Here is a 19,066-nt window from a genome sequence, read left to right on the forward strand (position 1 = left end):
GGTGCAAGCAGTGGGAGGGGCTATGTAAATATTTAAAAGCCTTGATGGTCAGGTGTCAGTCTGGAGGAGGGCAGGCCATATTTTCATGTGATGCTGATCCTCTATGATTGAAAGTACTGAAATCCAATGAATGAAAGGGGCGGGCCAGGGACAGTCAGGCTGGAGAGGAAAGTGCTAGATGATGCTGGACGTCTGGTCCGGAAATGAGGTGGGCTTGCTGCAGCTTCCTTCTAGTGCACATTGCAAGAAGCTCACAGTGTGCAGCGAGATCAGAGGAAGTCATTTCAGACAGGAGCAACTGTGCCAGACTGAAGAGGGGGGGGGGGCGGAGGGAGAATTTACCCCCATTGTGTCACCATGTATCCGCCATATAAACAATACATATAGATCCAGCTTCTGCTGTACCATAAAACGCCAGGAGATGGCACCCTAATCCATGGAGTTCATTCTATAACTATTGGGATTGAGTTTTGCTACAATGTATCCCCCTTCCAATCCTGATTGTTTTCATTCACCTGGTTAACACATAAAGTTGCGAAATTGATGGGAAGTATAAAAATGAATACAGTGCCTTGAAAAAGTATTCACACCCCTTAATATTTTCCACATTTTGCCATGTTACAACCAAAAACGTAAATGTAATTTATTGGGATTTTATGTGATAGACCGACACAAAGTGGCACATAATTGTGAAGTGGAAGGAAAATGATAAATGGTTTTCATAATTTTTTACAAATAAATCTGTGAAAAGTGTGGCTGCATTTGTATTCACCCCCCTTCACTCTTATACCCCCTAACTAAAATCTAGTGGAACCAATTGCCTTCAGAAGTCACCTAATTAGTAAATAGAATCCACTTGTGTGTAATGTAATCTCAGTATAAATACAGCTGTTCTGTGAAGCCCTCAGAGGTTGTTGGAGAACCTTCGTGAATAAACAGCATCATGAAGGCCAAGGAACACACCAGACAGTTACATAGTTAGTCAGGTTGAAAAAAGACACAAGTCCATCTGGCTCAACCAATAAAGGGATAAAGTTATGGAGAAGGTTAAAGCCGGGTTAGGTTATAAAAAAAGTATCCCAAGCTTTGAACATCTCACGGAGCGCTGTTCAATCCATCATCGGAAAACGGAAAGAGTATGGCCCAACTGCAACCCTACCAAGACATGGCCGTCCACCTAAACTGACCGGCCGGGCATGGAGAGCATTCATCAGAGAAGCAGCCAAGAGGCCCATGGGAACTCTGGAGGAGCTGCAGAGATCCACAGCTCAGGTGGGAGAATCTGTCCACAGGACAACTATTAGTCGTGCGCTCCACAAATCTGCCCTTTATGGAAGAGTGACAAGAAGAAAGCCATAAGAAGTCCCGTTTTCAGTTAGCGAGAAGCCATGTGGGGGACACAGCAAACCAGTGTTAATTTTGGCAGCAAATTTCAATTTAGTTTTAGTCTTAGTCTTAGGACTAAAATGGCATTTTAGTTTTAGTCCTATTTTAGTCTTCTGCAAGTGTTTTAGTTTTAGTCGTATTTAGTCGACTAAAACTCCAGTATATTTTAGTCGACTAAAACGCCCTACATTTTAGTCGACTAAAACTCATTTTAGTCATCTATAATCGAATGGGTGTAGTTCAATTGTAATTTGTAACGCATTATTTAAGCATTTCTCTACAATTTCCAAACTCATTATATACTACTGCTGGTCCTGGAGTGAAAAATCTAATATGTTATTATTTATGCTTTGAGCATGCACCAGTGTTAATTTTTGGCAGCAAATTTCGATTTAGTTTTAGTTATAGTCTTTTGACTAAAATGCCATTTTAGTTTTAGTCGTATTTTAGTCATCTGAATTATGTTAGTCGACGAAAACGTTTTAGTCAGTTTTAGTCGACGAAATTAACACTGCAGCAAACGTGGAAGAAGGAGCTCTGCTCAGATGAGACCAAAATTGAACTTTTTGGACTAAAAGCAAAACGCTATGTGTGGTGGAAAACTAACACTGCACATCACCCTGAACACACCATCCCCACTGTGAAACATGGTGGTGGCAGCATCATGTCATGGGGATGCTTTTCTTCAGCAGGGACAGGGAGGCTGGTCAGAGTTGATGGGAAGATGGATGGAGCCAAATACAGGGCAATCTTAGAAGAAAACCTGTTAGACTTGAGACTGGGGCGGAGGTTCACCTTCCAGCAGGACAACGACCCCAAACATCCAGCCAGAGCTACAATGGAACGGTTTACATCAAAGCATATTCATGTGTAAGGGCCCGTACACACAATGCGAATATCGGAAGTAAAATTTCATCCGATGAATGATCTGCCGATTTTCGGATTGTTAGTATATTGGTTTCGACAGCTGATTACGAATTTTTGGACAACAAAAACTGGATGTGCAGGCTATAACATTTTTTATCATACGTCAACACAACGTCCAATTTTCGTTTAATGAGTACAGTTTTTGTGCAAAAAAAATCATAAGAGAAAGACTAGGCATGCTCAGAAACGAAAGAACACATACAAATCAATCCAACACATGACGTCACTTCTGGAGTAGAATTCTGTCGTCTGGGAATTTTCATATGAAAGTAACCTCTTCCCTTTCCACATGAGAATAGCATGCAACAAAAAAACGGACAAAAGATCATTCGATAATCTGATCGCATGTACGAGGCTTTAGAATGGCCCAGTCAAAGTCCAGACCTAAATCCAATTGAGAATCTGTGGCAAGACTTGAAGATTGCTGTTAACAGACGCTTCTCCATCCAATCTGACAGAGCTTGAGATATTTTGCTTCACAATTATGCGCCACTTTGTGTCGGTCTATCACGTAAAATCCCAATAAAATACATTTATGTTTTTGGTTGTAACATGACAAAATGTGGAAAATTTCAAGGGGTATGAATACTTTTTCAAGGCGCTGTATGTGTAGAGCAGGGATGTCAAACTCCATTTCGTCAGCATTATGGTTCCCCACAAAAGACCGGTTGTATCTGTTAGACTAGATGTCCAGAGCAGCCCTCCCAACCTTACATCAGAAGACAAGAGTCCCCTATCCTCCATTACATTACAACCCCCTTACCTTGTGCTGCTGCTGGGAAGAAGCTGGGGGCAGAGCCAGGAAGCAGAAAGTGCAGGGTCTGGAGGAGGACCAGAGAAAGGCTATAATCAGCTTCCACAGTCTGCTGAATGTTAGGTGCTGCTGAGGGTGTTGCAGCTGCACAGTGAGATGCAGGATCTGTAGGAGTTCAGTCCTTCTCTCTGCTGCCGACTGCTGAGATGGGGGGCAGAGACTCTGAGGCTGCACAGAGAAGTGCAGGATCTGTAGGAGGGGTTCTGTCCTCCTCAATGCTGCCGACTACTGAGAAAAGGGGGATGCCGCATTTGCAGAAGAAGTGCAGGGGGTCATGAAATGGCCTGGCAAGCGGGATTGGGCCTGCGGGCCTTGTGTTTGGCACATTTGATGAAGGGGATAAAAACCAACAACATGATGAAAATACCAATCCTGAAATGTTGCAATATAGGTGGGAAACAACAATGGGAAATCTTTTAAGATCCACAAATACAACACTGAGTGCAATTTAGTCTAGAGCAGATAGAGAGGAGAGGATACAGAGGAGGATGAAATGATGAATCAACCTGGAAATGTGCCCCATTATGAGGAGTTTCCACCATCCCTGTGCTGAGTTCTCAGGTCTGTAGACCTGCTGTGCCCATTATGAGGGATTCTCACCATCCCTGTGCTGAGTTTGCGGGTCTGTAAACCTGCTGTGCCCATTATGAGGGGTTCCCATTATCCCTGTGCTAAGTTCCTGGGTCTGTACACCTGCTGTGCCCATTATGAGGGGTTCCCACCATCCCTGTGCTGAGTTTTCAGGTCTGTACACCTGCTGTGCTCATTATGAGGGGTTCCCACCATCCCTGTGCTGAGTTCCCAGGTCTGTACACCTGCTGTGCTCATTATGAGGGGTTCCCACCATCCCTGTGCTGAGTTCCTGGGTCTGTACACCTGCTGTGCCCATTATGAGGGGTTCCCATTATCCCTGTGCTAAGTTCCTGGGTCTGTACACCTGCTGTGCCCATTATGAGGGGTTCCCACCATCCCTGTGCTGAGTTCCCTGGTCTGTATACCCGCTGTGCCCATTATGAGGGGTTCCCACCATCCCTGTGCTGAGTTCCCGAGTTATAAAACTCCACTTGTCACTAAATCCCACCAATACCTGCCCCCATAACATACAGTTCTGCCCCCTATAGACGGAGCACTCACCTCTCCTGCAGTGTCCTCAGTATTGGCTCCTCTCCCCCACGAATCCTCTCCTCCTCTTCTCTCCGTACAAATAAATCAAAGTCCACATACAGAATATTTTCCTAAACTTGAGAGAATTTCGTAATAATAATATAAATAGAGAAGAGACGATCGATTTGGGCAGAGGCGGTTGTCTGCCTGGCAAATTCCTCTTCAGTCCACCACCGGCGCCACACCGCCCCGTGAGAGGTGGGAGGACAGGGCGAGCAGTGTCCTTCCTTTATATGACTACTGACCTTCTTCTGAAAATGCTACCTCACTGGCTGTCATTTCCAACCTCCAACTTGTGTACCCTCTACTCAGATCAGGAGAAAACCAGGCAAAACAAGATGCTTCAGGGTCTCTGGGTAACACAAGGTGATCTGGGGTCACTGAGAGACACAGGATGGTCTGGGGTCACTGAGAGACACAGGATGGTCTGGGGTCACTGGGTAACATAGGATGTTATTGGGTCACTGGGTAACATAGGATGTTATTGGGTCACTGGGTAACACAGGACTGTCTGGGATCACTGGGAGACACAAGGTGATCTGGGATCACTGGGAGATACAAGGTTCTTACCCCTGCACTCTGTGTGTTATACACTCCTGACTCCTGCACTCTGTGTGTTATACACTCCTGACCCCTGCACTCTGTGTGTTATACACTCCTGACCCCTGCACTCTGTGTTATATACTCCTGGCCCCTGCACTCGGTGTGTTATACACTCCTGACTCTTGCACTCTGTGTGTTATACACTCCTGATCCCTGCACTCTGTGTGTTATACACTCCTGACTTTTGCACTCTGTGTGTTATACACTCCTGACTCTTGCACTCTGTGTGTTATACACTCCTGACTCTTGCACTATGTGTGTTATACACTCCGGTCTCTTGCACTCTGTGTGTTATACACTCCTGACTCTTGCACTTTGTGTGTTATACACTCCTGACCCCTGCACTCTGTGTGTTATACACCCCTGACTCCTGCACTCTGTGTGTTATACACTCCTGACCCCTGTGTGTTACACACTCCTGACCCCTGTGTGTTACACACTCCTGACCCCTGTGTGTTATACACTCCTGGCCCCTGCACTCTGTGTATTATATACTCCTAAACCCAGCAATGACCACAGCACTCTTTATGTTACATACTCCTGACCCCTGCACTGTTTGTTACATACTGCTTAACCACCTCAGCCTCGGAAGGTTTTACCCCCTTCATGACCAGGTCATTTTTTGCTATTTAAATGTGCTATTATAACTGGTAATTGCTCGGCCATGCAACGCTGTACCCAAACCACATTTATATCATTTCTTTTCACACATATAGAGCTTTATTTTGGTGGTATTTATTCACCTCTGGGTTTTTTACTTTTTCCGCTATAAACAAACAAAAAAAAAACAATATTTTTTACTTTTTGGCTATAAAACACATCTGATAAAAAAAAATTAAAAAATAAAATTTCTTCAAAAATCTCAATGTGTGTATATTATTGGTTTATGTGAACGTTATAACGTTCACAAGCTATTGTATAGATACTGGATTTTTTTTATACTAGTAATCGCAGCGATTTTGGGCTCATTGGGGGTCTGAGTGCTCTGGGGTCAGTGGGAGTCTCAGGGGTCAGGGGGAGTCTCAGAGTGCTCTGGGGTCACTTTAAGCCTTAGGGTGCTCTGAGGTCAATGGGAGTCTCAGGGGTCAGTGGGAGTCTCAGGGTGCTCTGGGGTCACTTTAAGCCTTAGGGTGCTCTGAGGTCAATGGGAGTCTCAGGGGTCAGTGGGAGTCTCAGGGTGCTCTGGGCTCATTGGGGGTCTCAGAGTGCTCTGGGGTCAGTGAGAGTCTCAGGGGTGAGTGAGAGTCTCAGAGTGCTCTGGGGTTAGTGGGAGTCTCAGGGGTGAGTGGGAGTCTCAGAGTGCTCTGGGGTTAGTGGGAGTCTCAGGGGTCAGTGGGAGTCTCAGGGTGCTCTGGGCTCATTGGGAGTCTCAGGGTGCTCTGGGCTCATTGGGAGTCTCAGGGGTGAGTGGGAGTCTCAGGGTGCTCTGGACTCATTGGGAGTCTCAGGGTGCTCTGGGCTCATTGGGAGTCTCAGGGGTGAGTTGGAGTCTCAGGGTGCTCTGGGCTCATTGGGAGTCTCAGGGATGAGTTGGAGTCTCAGGGTGCTCTGGGCTCATTGGGAGTTTCAGGGGTGTGTGGGAGTCTCAGAGTGCTCTGGGGTTAGTGGGAGTCTCAGAGGTCAGTGGGAGTCTCAGGGTGCTCTGGGCTCATTGGGGGTCTCAGGGTGCTCTGGGGTCAGTGGGAGTCTCAGGGGTGAGTGGGAGTCTCAGGGTGCTCTGGACTCATTGGGAGTCTCAGGGTGCTCTGGGCTCATTGGGAGTCTCAGGGGTGAGTTGGAGTCTCAGGGTGCTCTGGGCTCATTGGGAGTCTCAGGGGTGAGTTGGAGTCTCAGGGTGCTCTTGGCTCATTGGGAGTCTCAGGGGTGAGTGGGAGTCTCAGAGTGCTCTGGGTTTAGTGGGAGTCTCAGAGGTCAGTGGGAGTCTCAGGGTGCTCTGGGCTCATTGGGGGTCTCAGGGTGCTCTGGGGTCAGTGGGAGTCTCAGGGGTGAGTGGGAGTCTCAGGACTGAGTGGGAGTCTCAGGGTGGAGTGGGAGTCTCAGGGGTGAGTGGGAGTCTCAGGGTGCTCTGGGCTCATTGGGAGTCTCAGGGGTGAGTTGGAGTCTCAGGGTGCTCTGGGCTCAATGCATGTCACAGGCTGGCAGCCAGCATGGAGGCCACAAGATGCAAAGAGTCAAGCAGGTAACAGCAGCACGGGGGGGGGGGGGGGGACTCGGATTAATCGCAGGAACCTAAACACAGAGCCATGTATTGCTTGCAATTTCAAGCTGCACCAATCAGGAGGGCTGCTTCCTTATTGGCTGCTCACCGGAGAGAAGACCCAATACTGATCAGACAGGAGGTGAGTGTGACATTTGGGATCTCCTCCATCCTAATTCCAGGGCTTCAGAAAACTGTTACATTGTTTCTGCTGCTTAGCAAAAGATGCTACAATGCCTTCTCAGGGTCCCGCAGACAATGTGCCAGAGCTGGTGTGGTGCCCCTGCAGCAATAAGAGACCGGCTACTCTACAGAAAGTGGCCCCTTTATTACTCCACTTTCATGGAAAACCGTCTCCTGAGTGTGCATAACTGTATGAGATAGCTGAGCACCCTGGTTGTTCACTTTCCTCCATTTGACGTCAAGTCAGATAGCGCCCACCTCATTTCCTGGCTGGAGGACACCTGTCATCATCTAGGCCTTTCCTCCCCAGCCTGAATGTCCCTGGCCCCTCCCTTTTCTTCATTGGATTTCACTTCTTGCAGTCATAGAGGTTCAGCATCACATGTGGGCGTTACCTAGCCACCTGGCAACCGCCCACAGTGAATATACGCACACTTTTTGAGATGGAAATGAGGGACACCTATAAGTAACAATATGTAGGCATAGGACACACCCCCTTAAAGGAGAATTCTACAAAAAAAATGATTGGTTAAACTCAGGGCTTTTTTTCTCAGAGAAAAGGTACAGGAACTATCACCTTCTGAGTTACCCTTCGTCTTTGCCCCCTACCCAGTACCCACCTCTGAGCAGGGTCCCTAGGTTTCACCCCCTACCCACCTTCCAGTACTGCCCCTTTTAGAGAATACAGAACCAAGTATCATTTTGTGCTACTAAGTAACTTGTATGGAATTTGATAGACCCCACCCCAGCAACAGTAGACCCCCTTTCAGCAACAATAGACCCTCCTGCAGCAATAGACCCCCCTCCCCCAGCAATAATTGACCCCCCACAACAAAATACCATCCTAGCAACAATAGACCGCCAGCAGCAACAACAGATCTTCCAGTAGCTAGCATCAATTGACCCCCCAACAGCCAGCAACAATAAACCTATCCCAGCAACAATTTACCCCCTAGCAACATAAGACCCCCCCCCCCCCCCCACAAGCAACAATAGACATGCCTGGCAACAATAGACACCCACAAAAAAATAGATCTCCACCAACGACAATAGATCCCCCAGCAGCCAGCATCGATAGATCTTCAGGCACACCCCAGCACTCCTTGCCATAAAATACATTCAGTGCTAGAGGTGCCGGAACTGCGTTCCCCCACGTTCCCGCTGAAAAAAAGCCCTGGTTAAACTTACAAGTGCTTTTTTTTACCACTGTTAATATTGGCTTTTGCAATTCACAAATGCAGCAATTTAGAAATTGGATGAAAGGTTTAGCACTGGGAAACACTTTTTTAAAAGATAAAAAAACTAATTTTATATACAGCTATGTAGATCAGACCAAAATGAGGGACAAATGATGAGGAAGGAGGGACAGGGGGACTTTGTTCCAAATCAGGGACAGTTGGGAACTATATGTACGTCATTACCTGGATGTTTAGCTGCTATAACCCTTTCTTTCTGTGGGCGATTCGGTGTCTGCTAAAAGGGATCCCAGTGGCATCCTATGGACCTATGACCTGCTGTTTTATGGGCCTGTGAGCTGAAGTCTGTCTATTGGGGGAAGAGGAGTGATGATCATATCCGGATTTGGTGTTATCTCTTGTGAGAGTTCAAGTCTTATTATGACACTTTCCACTGTGAGTACCGGTGTAACGTTAAAAAACCATACCCCGTGGAGAAACCATACCGTCGTCACTTCCGGTCTGAAACAGCTGAGCAGCGCAGCAGTGCGCATGCTCAGAGCCCCGGATACGTAAATGAACATGAAAGAATTTGACAAGTGCGCATGCTCGGTGGGCATGAAATTCTCACGGCACTGTGTCTAATGTAATACTTGCGGCGGGTACATTAAAACACTTCGGCTGCAACAGAAATCATCTCCTCTGCTATCGCTGTAACTTCCCTCATCTCCGGTAATAAATATAAAAGCGGCGGCGGCAGTATGAGATGTAAATGTGACGGCGATCCGGCTCCGTGATCCGCTTTTATATTTATTACCGGAGATGAGGGCAGTGACAGGGCGAAGAGCGGAGATGATTTATGTTGCAGATAAGCTGTTTTAATGTAAGCGCTGCAAGTTTAACTACCGTGAGAAATCCATACCCTCCGTAGCTGAACCGGAAGTGACGAGGTATGGTTTTCTCACGGGTATGGATTTTTCACGGAACACCGGCTCGGCTCTACTCGGCACTGCTTGGCCCAGCTCGGCTCAGTTTGCTTTTCCACTGCGTGATACAAGTCGGCGCAATTCAGCACTGTATAGGCTCTACTCGGCTCAGTTTGCTTTTCCACTAAAGTAGTAAGTGGGTGGGATTACAACGATCCTCTGACCAATCAGTGGCTAGTAGTGACAAACAATCAAGGCTGCATGCAAAGGATTGTGGGATATGGTATCGGTACGGCCCGCTTGGAACCACAACCCGAGGTGGTACTGTTTAAGCGAGCCGTACCGAGCCATACCATGTAGTGGAAAAGCGCCGCTGTACCAAACCGTACCGAACCGTTCTAATGGCACTTTTCCACTGCAAGTACCGGCTCGGCTCCGCTCGGCCCTGCTTGGCCCAACTCGGCTCAGTTTGCTTTTCCACTGCGTGATATAAGTCGGCGCGTTTCAGCACTGTATAGGCTCTACTCGTCTCGGTTTGCTTTTCCACTAAAGTAGTAAGTGGGTGGGATTACAACGATTCTCTGACCAATCAGTGGCTAGTAGTGACAAACAATCAAGGCTGCATGCAAAGGATTGTGGGATATGGTATAGGTATGGCATGCTTGGAACCCCAACCGAGGTGGTACTGTTTAAGCGAGCCGTACCATGTAGTGGAAAAGCGCCGATATACCAAACTGTACCGAACCATTCCAACACATACCATGCGGTGGAAAAGCACCTCTGTACCAAACCATACCAAACTGTTCCAACACGTACCATGCGGTGGAAAAGCGCCAAACCGAGCCGTACCATGCGGTGGAAAAGCACCTCTGTACCAAACTGTACCGAACCGTTCCAACATAAATCATGCGGTGGAAAAGCACCAAACCGAGCCGTACCATGCGGTGGAAAAGCCCCTCTGTACCAAACCGTACCGGACCGTTCCAACACGTACCATGCGGTGGAAAAGCACCTCTGTACCAAACCGTACCGGACCGTTCCAACACGTACCATGCGGTGGAAAAGCGCCAAACCAAGCCGTACCATGCGGTGGAAAAGCACCTCTGTACCAAACTGTACCGAACCGTTCCAACACAAATCATGCGGTGGAAAAGCACCAAACCAAGCCGTATCATGCAGTGGAAAAGCACCTTTAGCCCGTCTGGTGACACAGGGGCTAATGGCGCTTTTCCACTACATGGAACTGAATGGTACGGCTCGCTTAAACAGTAGCACCTCGGTTGGGGTTCCAAGAGGGCCGTACCGGTACCATATCCCACAATTCTTTGCATGCAGCCTTGACTGTTTGTCACTACTAGCCACTGATTGGTCAGAGAATCGTTGTTATCCCACCCACTTACTATTAGTGGAAAAGCAAACCGTACCGAACCGTTCCAACACCGTACATAGTTACATAATAGGTGAGGTTGAATAAAGACAATAGTCCATCCAGTTCAACCTGTGTAGGTGTGTGTGACTGTAATCATCTAACATAGCCCTGAATGTCCTGATCCTTGAGCTGTACGTCTAAGAGTCTTTTGAAAGCCACCATACTACCCGCAGAAACCACCTCTTGTGGTAGACAATTCCACAATCTTGTATCCATTCCCTAACAGTAAAGAACCCTCCTCGTTGCCTGAGGTTAAAACGCTTCTCCTGTAATCGCATTGTATGCCCTCGAGTTCTCATGCAATTCCTTTGAATGAACAGCTTTTTTTCTAAGCTGAGATCCCCATTAAGATATTTATAAATTGCTATCATGTCCCCTCTCAGACGTCTCTTCTCCAGGGAGAATAAATCGAGCGATTGCAGCCGCTCTTCATAGTTAAGGTCCTCCAACCCCCTAATCAGTTTAGTTGCCCTTCTCTGGACTCTCTCCAGCTCCAACACATCCCTCCTGAGGACTGGCGACCAGAACTGGACAGAATACTCCAGATGCGGTCGGACCAGAGTTTTATAAAGTGGAAGGATTATAGTCTTATCTCTGGAATACATCCCTTTCTTTATGCATGCTAATATTCTGCTGGCTTTGGCAGCTGCCGCTTGACATTGCATGCTGTTGCCTAATCTATCATCAACCAAGACTCCCAGATCTTTCTCCATTTTTGATTCCCCCAAGGGTTCCCCTCCTAACGTGTATTGTGTACCATGCAGTGGAAACCCAAACCGAGCTCAGCAGGAGTGGAGCCGAGTCGGTACTTGTAGTGGAAAAGTGCCATTGTAGTGTGAGGTGAGAAGCCGGTGAGACTGGGTGATGGATAACCAGCACAAATAGGGGCACTGATTTTTATATGGTGCATGTATCACCGTATCTGCACCTTTGGACTGTTTTCTCTCATACTCTCCTCACATATGTTATATATATATACATATACTGTGTAGGACTCTCGGCTGTCCAGGACTCTCTCTCCTGATTGGCTAAGACAGCAGCAAAAGCACCATTGGCTCCCACTGCTGTCAATCAAAATTAGTGAGCCAATGAGGGAGAGAGAGAGGGGTTGGGGGTGGGCCGTGGCTCCGTGTCCGAATGAACACACAAAGCAGCGGATTGGCTCGGGTGCCCCCATAGCAAGCTGCTTGCTGTAGGGGCACTCGGCAGGGGGGAGGGGCCAAGAGTGCCGTAGAGGGACCCAAGTATAGACGGATCAGGGCTGTTCTGTGCAAAACCAACTGCACAGAGGAGGTAAGCATGACAAAAAAAAATAGACTTTGGTATCATTTTTTTTGGGGTAGTTCTCCTTTAAGGGGGTGCGGCAGGGGGTGTGTCCAATGCCTACATACTTTTTGCCAGTAGGTGTCCCCCATTCTCATCTCAGAAGGTTGGGAGGTATGGGGAAGTGGTCATGCAAATGCAGCCTGCCCGGGAACGCCCACTCCTCCAGACTGACACCCATTAATCGAGGCATTTTGTTATTTGCATAACTCCTCCCACTGCTTGCATCAGGGCTGAGAGGAGGAGGAGTACTGAGGCAGGGGGGCTGTGATGTTTTCAGGAACTTCTAAACAGCACCCTGCCGGCTCCTCCCACCAGCCATAATCTGCCTGCATTGCATAGAGAAGCACAGTGATGACATCACTGGGTATGAAAAAAAAAAAAAGGTATATAATGCAAATGCAAAGATTTTATCTATAAAAGAATATGACAATGGAGAAGGAGGCACAGCACAGGACCGGCACTGATGAGTCACATGAATCTTTATTTGGCATGTTTTGGGTTTTCATTACATCCCCACCCCCAATGGAAGGTTCCATCATGGCCCTTTTTTTCCTGGCTTAAATCTGACATTGAAATGTCAAATCTCTGCGTATGTTGCTGGCAGTCAGAACGGAGACAGCAAACCTTTCCCAGGAATTGGGGGCGGTACTGGGTAAAAATGATAACAGTTCTTGGTGGAGTTCTCCTTTAACACACAGCATTCCTGGATGACATGCTGCAATGTGATGAGTGGATCTGACACTGGGGGGCGGTCACACGGTATAATGGGTGTGTATGGACTTCCTGCAGGCGGTGACGGTAAAAGCGCGGCGATAGCGAATTGGCGGCTCAGGGACACTTCCGCTCCACGCACTGCTTTCCTCCCTCCTCGTATTCCTGCTTGGAGATCCACATCTGCTGGAAGGTGCCCTGCGGGGAGACACACAACTCTCACATACACAGTCTGACACGGGAAGGAATGTCAGAAATACTTCTAATACAGTGCCTTGCAAAAGTATTTACACCCCTTGACTTTTTCCACATTCTGTCACGTTACAAACAAAAAGGTAAATGTATTTTTATTGGGATTTTATGTGATAGACCGACACAAAGTGGCACGTGATTGTGAAGTGGAAGGAAAATGATAAATGGTTTTTAACATTTTTTACCAATAAATTTGTAAAAAGTGTGGCTGCATTTGTATTCACCCCCCCCCCCCGCCCCTTTATTATGATACCCCTAACTAAAATCTAGTGGAAGCAATTGCCTTCAGAAGTCACCTAATTAGTAAATAGAGTCCACCTGTGTGTAATGTAATCTCAATATAAATACAGCTGTTCTGTGAAGCCCTCAGAGGTTTTTTTAGAGAACCTTAGTGAATAAACAGCATCATGAAGGCCAAGGAACACCAGACAGGTCAGGGATAAAGTTGTGGAGAAGATTAAAGCAGGGTTAGGTTATAAAAAAATCTCCCAAGCTTTGAACATCTCAGGGAGTGCTGTTCAATTCATCATCAGAAAATTGAACTATTTATTTACTATTTATGTTGTTTGATAAAAGGACGGAAGGCCATTTAACTCCACCTTGTGTCCTAATGGGGTAAAAGGGGGGGGTGGAGCTTATAAGGGGTTATTTGGTAGTCATATGAATACCTCTGAGCTACCCTAGTCAAGAGTATGGCACAACTGCAACCCTACCAAGACATGGCCGTCCAACTAAACTGACCGGCTGGGCAAGGAGAACATTCATCAGAGAAGCAGCCAAGAGGCCCATGGGAACTCTGGAGGAGCTGCAGAGATCCACAGCTCAGGTGGGAGAATCTGTCCACAGGACAACTATTAGTCGTGCGCTCCACAAATCTGCCCTTTATGGAAGAGTGAGAAGAAGAAAGTCATCGGTGAAAGAAAGCCATAAGAAGTCCTGTTTGCAGTTTGTGAGAAGCCATGTGGAGGACACAGTAAACATGTGGAAGAAGGTGCTCTGGTCAGATGAGACCAAAATTAAACTTCTTGGCCTAAAAGAAAAATGCTATGTGTGGCAGAAAACTAACAATGGACATCACCCTGAACACACCATACCCACCGTGAAACATGGTGGTGGCAGCATTATGTGGTGGGGATGCTTTTCTTCAGCAGGGACAGGGAAGCTGGTCAGAGTTGATGGGAAGATGGATGGAGCCAAATACAGGGCAATCTTAGAAGAAAACCTGTTAGAGCCTGGGTCTACAAACTTTCTAAACAAAGGGCCAGTTTACTGTCCTTCGGAGTTTTGGAGGGCCGGACTGTGGCCAGTGGGAGTAGAAAATGCCCCATCAATGCCCCATCATTGGTTTTTGTGGGAGCAATAGTGACCCATTGTTGGTGTCAGTGGGAGGAATGGTGCCCCATCATTAGTGTCAGTTGTGGATGAAATAGTGACCCCAAGGGCTAGATAGAGACAAGCAAAGGGCCGCATCTGGCCCCAGGGCCACAGTTTGGGGACCACTGTGTTAGAGTCTGCAAAAGACTTGAGACTGGGACAGAGCTTTAGCTTCCGCAGGACAACGAGCCTAAATATACAGCCAGAGCTACAATGGAATGGTTTACATCAAAGCATATTCATGTGTTAGAAAGGCCGAGTCACAGTCCAGACCTAAATCACATTGAGAATCTGTGGCAAGACTTGAAAATTGCTGATTACAGATGCTCTTCATGCAATCTGACAGAGCTTGAGCTATTTTGCAAAGAAGAATGGCCAAAAATGTCACTCTGTAGATGTGCAAAGCTGGTAGAGAAATCCCCAAAAAGACTTGCAGCTGTAATTGCAGGGAAAGGCGGCTCTACAAAGTATTGACTCCGGGGGGTGAATACAAATGCAGCCACACTTTTCACAGATTTATTTGTAAAACATTTTGAAAACCATTTATCATTTCCTTTCCACTTCACAATTATGTGCCACTTTGTCTCGGTCTTTCACAGTGATGGCAAACCTTGACACCCCAGAGGTTTCGGAAACTACATTTCCCATGCTGCTCATGCACTCTGCATGGTAGTTGAGCATCATGGGAAATGTAGTTCCAAAACATCTGGGGTGCCAAGATTTGCCTTCACTGGTCTATCACATAAAATCTCAATAAAACACATTTACGTTTTTCACTGTAACATGACAAAATGTGGAAAATGTCCAGGGGTATGAATACTTCTTCAAGGCACTATATATTTATATGTAGACTATTGCATAGGTGTGAATACAAATTCTCATTTCTAGCCAGCAGGTGGCACTCTTGGCTCCTTTTTGCATGCTTCCAAGCTTTCCTTTGCTGCACTACTGTTTAAAGAACCCAAATTTTACAGCACCTCTATGGTTACGGTTGCCGCCTTTTCTTTAGGCCAAACCCAAACACTTAAGCGACACAGGGTCAATTCTTTTTTCCCGCAGTATACACTATAGTATTATAAAATAACTGGGGACATCTTCGGGTGCCCCAAGGAGAGTAGTAACTATGCGTGCTGCAGCAACCAGTGGGTGTGGCCAAACTGTTCTTGCTGAACTCATTGCCCCGCCCCCCAGGGATGCTGAACCTGCCCCCAGACAGCCACCCGCAGCTCCCTGGACCGCAACAGATTTGTGTGTGACTATCTCGGTGACTTGGGAGAGTCACCTCCCAGTCTGAATAATATGTCCGGGTTTGGGGCAGACTTAAATCCGGACACATGTTTCAAAACCTGGACTGTCTGGGTGAATCCTGGACAGGTGGCAACCCTATCTGTGGTCTGCATCTGTACATCCTGGGGCCTGGTCCATCCTGACCCCATAAAGCATGCCACATGTGCCACGGAATGTGGCCTTTTAGCTATGGCTGTTGGTGCCTGTAAGCATGCATGGGGTGCATTGAGGTCAAGGAGCACTGACACTGCTATGCATCCCTGATACTGGGTTTCAGCACAGGCCTAGAAGGGTATATTCCCGTAAAGTGACCGCTGCTGTGACTTCTTGCCAGCTAACTTGTTTGTAAGATTGCTAACCATAGCAATCTTACCATAGACGGTTTGAATCTCGGCCGGTTCAGCAGGGACCGGCCGAGATTCAAACCATGTATGGGCAGACTGAATGCACCCAAGCTGATTGATCTATCAACTTGAGTACAACCAGCTTGTCAGAGTTTTCATGCGATTATTGCCAGTGGCAATAGCCGTTAGCAATTCCCACTGTGTTTTCCTGGCCGGGGCGGCTCCCCCCACTGGGAGAACACAAAAGCTCTGTGGGGGGGGGGGTTCCTAGAAAATCGCTCCATCTATTGCCGGCTTTAATGACCTGTATCGTCTGACTCTGCCTACTCTCATTGTCCTCACTGCTTGTTCCTGTTTGTCTTGCCTGATGCCTGCCTTGACCTTTGCCTGCACTCTGACTACTCTTGCCAGCAGCCTGCCTCTACCTCTACCTGGACTCCAAATACTCCTTCCTGCTGCCTTCCAGGACCTCTGCCTGGACTCTGGCTTCTCTTGCTAGTTACATGCCTTGACCTCTGCCCGGAAATGTACTACTCTTGCCTGCTGCCTGCCTCTACCTCGGCCTGGACACGGACTAGTCTTGCTTGCCACCTGACTCTACCTCTGCATGGACCCTGACTACTCTTGCCCACCACCTGCCTTGATGCCTGGACTCTGGTTTCTCTTGCCGTTCACTCTGACTGGACAATGCCAACACTTGCCTGCCACCTGCCTCATCCTTTGCCTAGACACTGACGGCACTTTCTGCCAGCTATCTCAACCTCTGCCTGGACACTGACAACTCTGTCTGCAGCTTGCCCTGACCTTAATCTAGACATTGATTACTCTTGCCTGCTGTCTTCCTTGACCTCTGCCCGGACTATGGCTTTTCTTGCCTTTGACCTGCCTTAACCTCTGCCTGGACAATGCCAACACTTGCTTGCCACCTGCCTCATTCTTTGCCTAAACACAGCTCTACGTGCCAGCTATCTCAATCTCTGCCTGGACACTGACAATTCTTGCCTGCCGCTTGCCTTGACCTTAATCTGCACACTGATTACTCTTGCCTGCCGCCTGCCTTGACCCCTGCCTGGACTCTGGTTTCTCTTGCTTGCCCCCTGCCTCAACCTCTGCCTAGACACTGACTTCTCTTCCTGCCAACTATCTCAACCTTTGTCTGGACACTTGACTACTCTTTCCGGCCTCAACTGCTGCCCGGGCACTGGATACTCTTGCCTGCCTTAACCTCTGTCTGGGCACTGACTACTCTTGTCTTTCCCAACCTCTACCCAGACACTGACTACTCTTGCCTGCCTCAACTTCTGTCTGGGCACTAACTACTCTTGCCTGCCTCAACCTCTGTCTGGACACTGACTACTCAAGCCTGCCTCAACCTCTGTCTGGACACTGACTACTCGTGCCTGCCTCAACCCCTGTCTGGACACTGATCACTCTTGCCTGCCTCAACCCCTGTCTGGACAATGATTACTCTTGCCTGCCTCAACCTCTGTCTGGATTTACTCTTGCCCAGGCACTGACTACTCTTTCCTGCCTCAACCTCTGTCTGGACACTAACTACTCTTGCCTACCTCAACTTCTGCCCAGACACTGACTACTCTTTCATGCCGCAACCTCTTTCTGGACACTAACTACTCTTGCCTGCCTCAACCCCTGTCTGGACACTGATTACTCTTGCCTGCCTCAACCTCTGTCTGGACACTGATTACTCTTGCCTTCATCAACTTCTGCCCAGGCACTGACTACTCTTTCCTGCCTCAACCTCTTTCTGGACACTGACTACTCTTGCCTGCCTCAACCTCTGTCTGGACACTGATTACTCTTGCCTACTTCAACTTCTGCCCAGGCACTGACTACTCTTTCATGTCACAACCTCTTTCTGGACACTAACTACTCTTGCCTGCCTCAACCCCTGTCTGGACACTGATTAGTCTTGCCTGCCTCAACCTCTGTCTGGACACTGATTACTCTTGCCTGCCTCAACCTCTGTCTGGACACTGATTACTCTTGCCTACCTCAACTTCTGCCCAGGCACTGACTACTCTTTCATGCCACAACCTCTTTCTGGACACTAACTACTCTTGCCTGCCTCAACCTCTGTCTGGACACTAACTACTCTTGCCTGCCTCAACCCCTGTCTGGACACTGATTACTCTTGCCTGCCTCAACCTCTGTTAGGACACTGATTAGTCTTGCCTGCCTCAACCCCTGTCTGGACACTGATTACTCTTGCCTGCCTCAACCTCTGTGTGGACACTGACTACTCTTGCCTACCTCAACTTCTGCCCAGGCACTGACTACTCTTTCATGCCACAACCTCTTTCTGGACACTAACTACTCTTGCCTGCCTCAACCCCTGTCTGGACACTGATTAGTCTTGCCTGCCTCAACCTCTGTCTGGACACTGATTACTCTTGCCTGCCTCAACCTCTGTCTGGACACTGATTACTCGTGCCTACCTCAACTTCTGCCCAGGCACTGACTACTCTTTCATGCCGCAACCTCTTTCTGGACACCAACTACTCTTGCCTGCCTCAACCTCTGTCTGGACACTAACTACTCTTGCCTGCCTCAACCCCTGTCTGGACACTGATTACTCTTGCCTGCCTCAACCTCTGTTAGGACACTGATTAGTCTTGCCTGCCTCAACCCCTGTCTGGACACTGATTACTTTTGCCTGCCTCAACCTCTGTGTGGACACTGACTACTCTTGCCTTCCTCAACTTCTGCCCAGGGCTGACTACTATTTCCTGCCTCAACCTCTGTCTGGGCACTAACTACTCTTGCCTGCCTCAACCTCTGTCTGGACACTAACTACTCTTGCCTGCCTCAACCCCTGTCTGGACACTGATTACTCTTGCCTGCCTCAACCTCTGTCTGGACACTGATTACTCTTGCCTTCATCAACTTCTGCCCAGGCACTGACTACTCTTTCCTGCCTCAACCTCTTTCTGGACACTGACTACTCTTG

At 47.9% G+C, this 19,066-nt stretch overlaps 2 protein-coding genes across 2 annotated transcripts in view; both read right to left on the minus strand.

Moving 5' to 3' along the window:
* Nucleotides 1–4,292, minus strand: part of LOC309552276 (transferrin receptor protein 2-like) — a 104,659-nt gene extending 100,367 nt beyond the window's left edge. Inside the window, exon 1 of the mRNA XM_082253171.1 lies at nt 4,262–4,292. The gene's annotated coding sequence lies outside the window, so the exon portion shown is untranslated. The remainder of the gene's footprint in view (nt 1–4,261) is intronic.
* An 8,431-nt stretch (nt 4,293–12,723) lies between these two features.
* ACTL6B (actin like 6B) overlaps nt 12,724–19,066 on the minus strand; it is a 41,893-nt gene continuing 35,550 nt past the window's right edge. The window contains exon 14 of the mRNA XM_082252972.1: nt 12,724–13,039. Within this exon, the coding sequence (XP_082109098.1) occupies nt 12,959–13,039 (81 nt within the window). The 3' untranslated portion in view covers nt 12,724–12,958. The remainder of the gene's footprint in view (nt 13,040–19,066) is intronic.

Source organism: Pelophylax lessonae, assembly GCF_965119305.1.
Source record: "Pelophylax lessonae genome assembly, chromosome: 4".
NCBI classification, from domain to species: domain Eukaryota; kingdom Metazoa; phylum Chordata; class Amphibia; order Anura; family Ranidae; genus Pelophylax; species Pelophylax lessonae.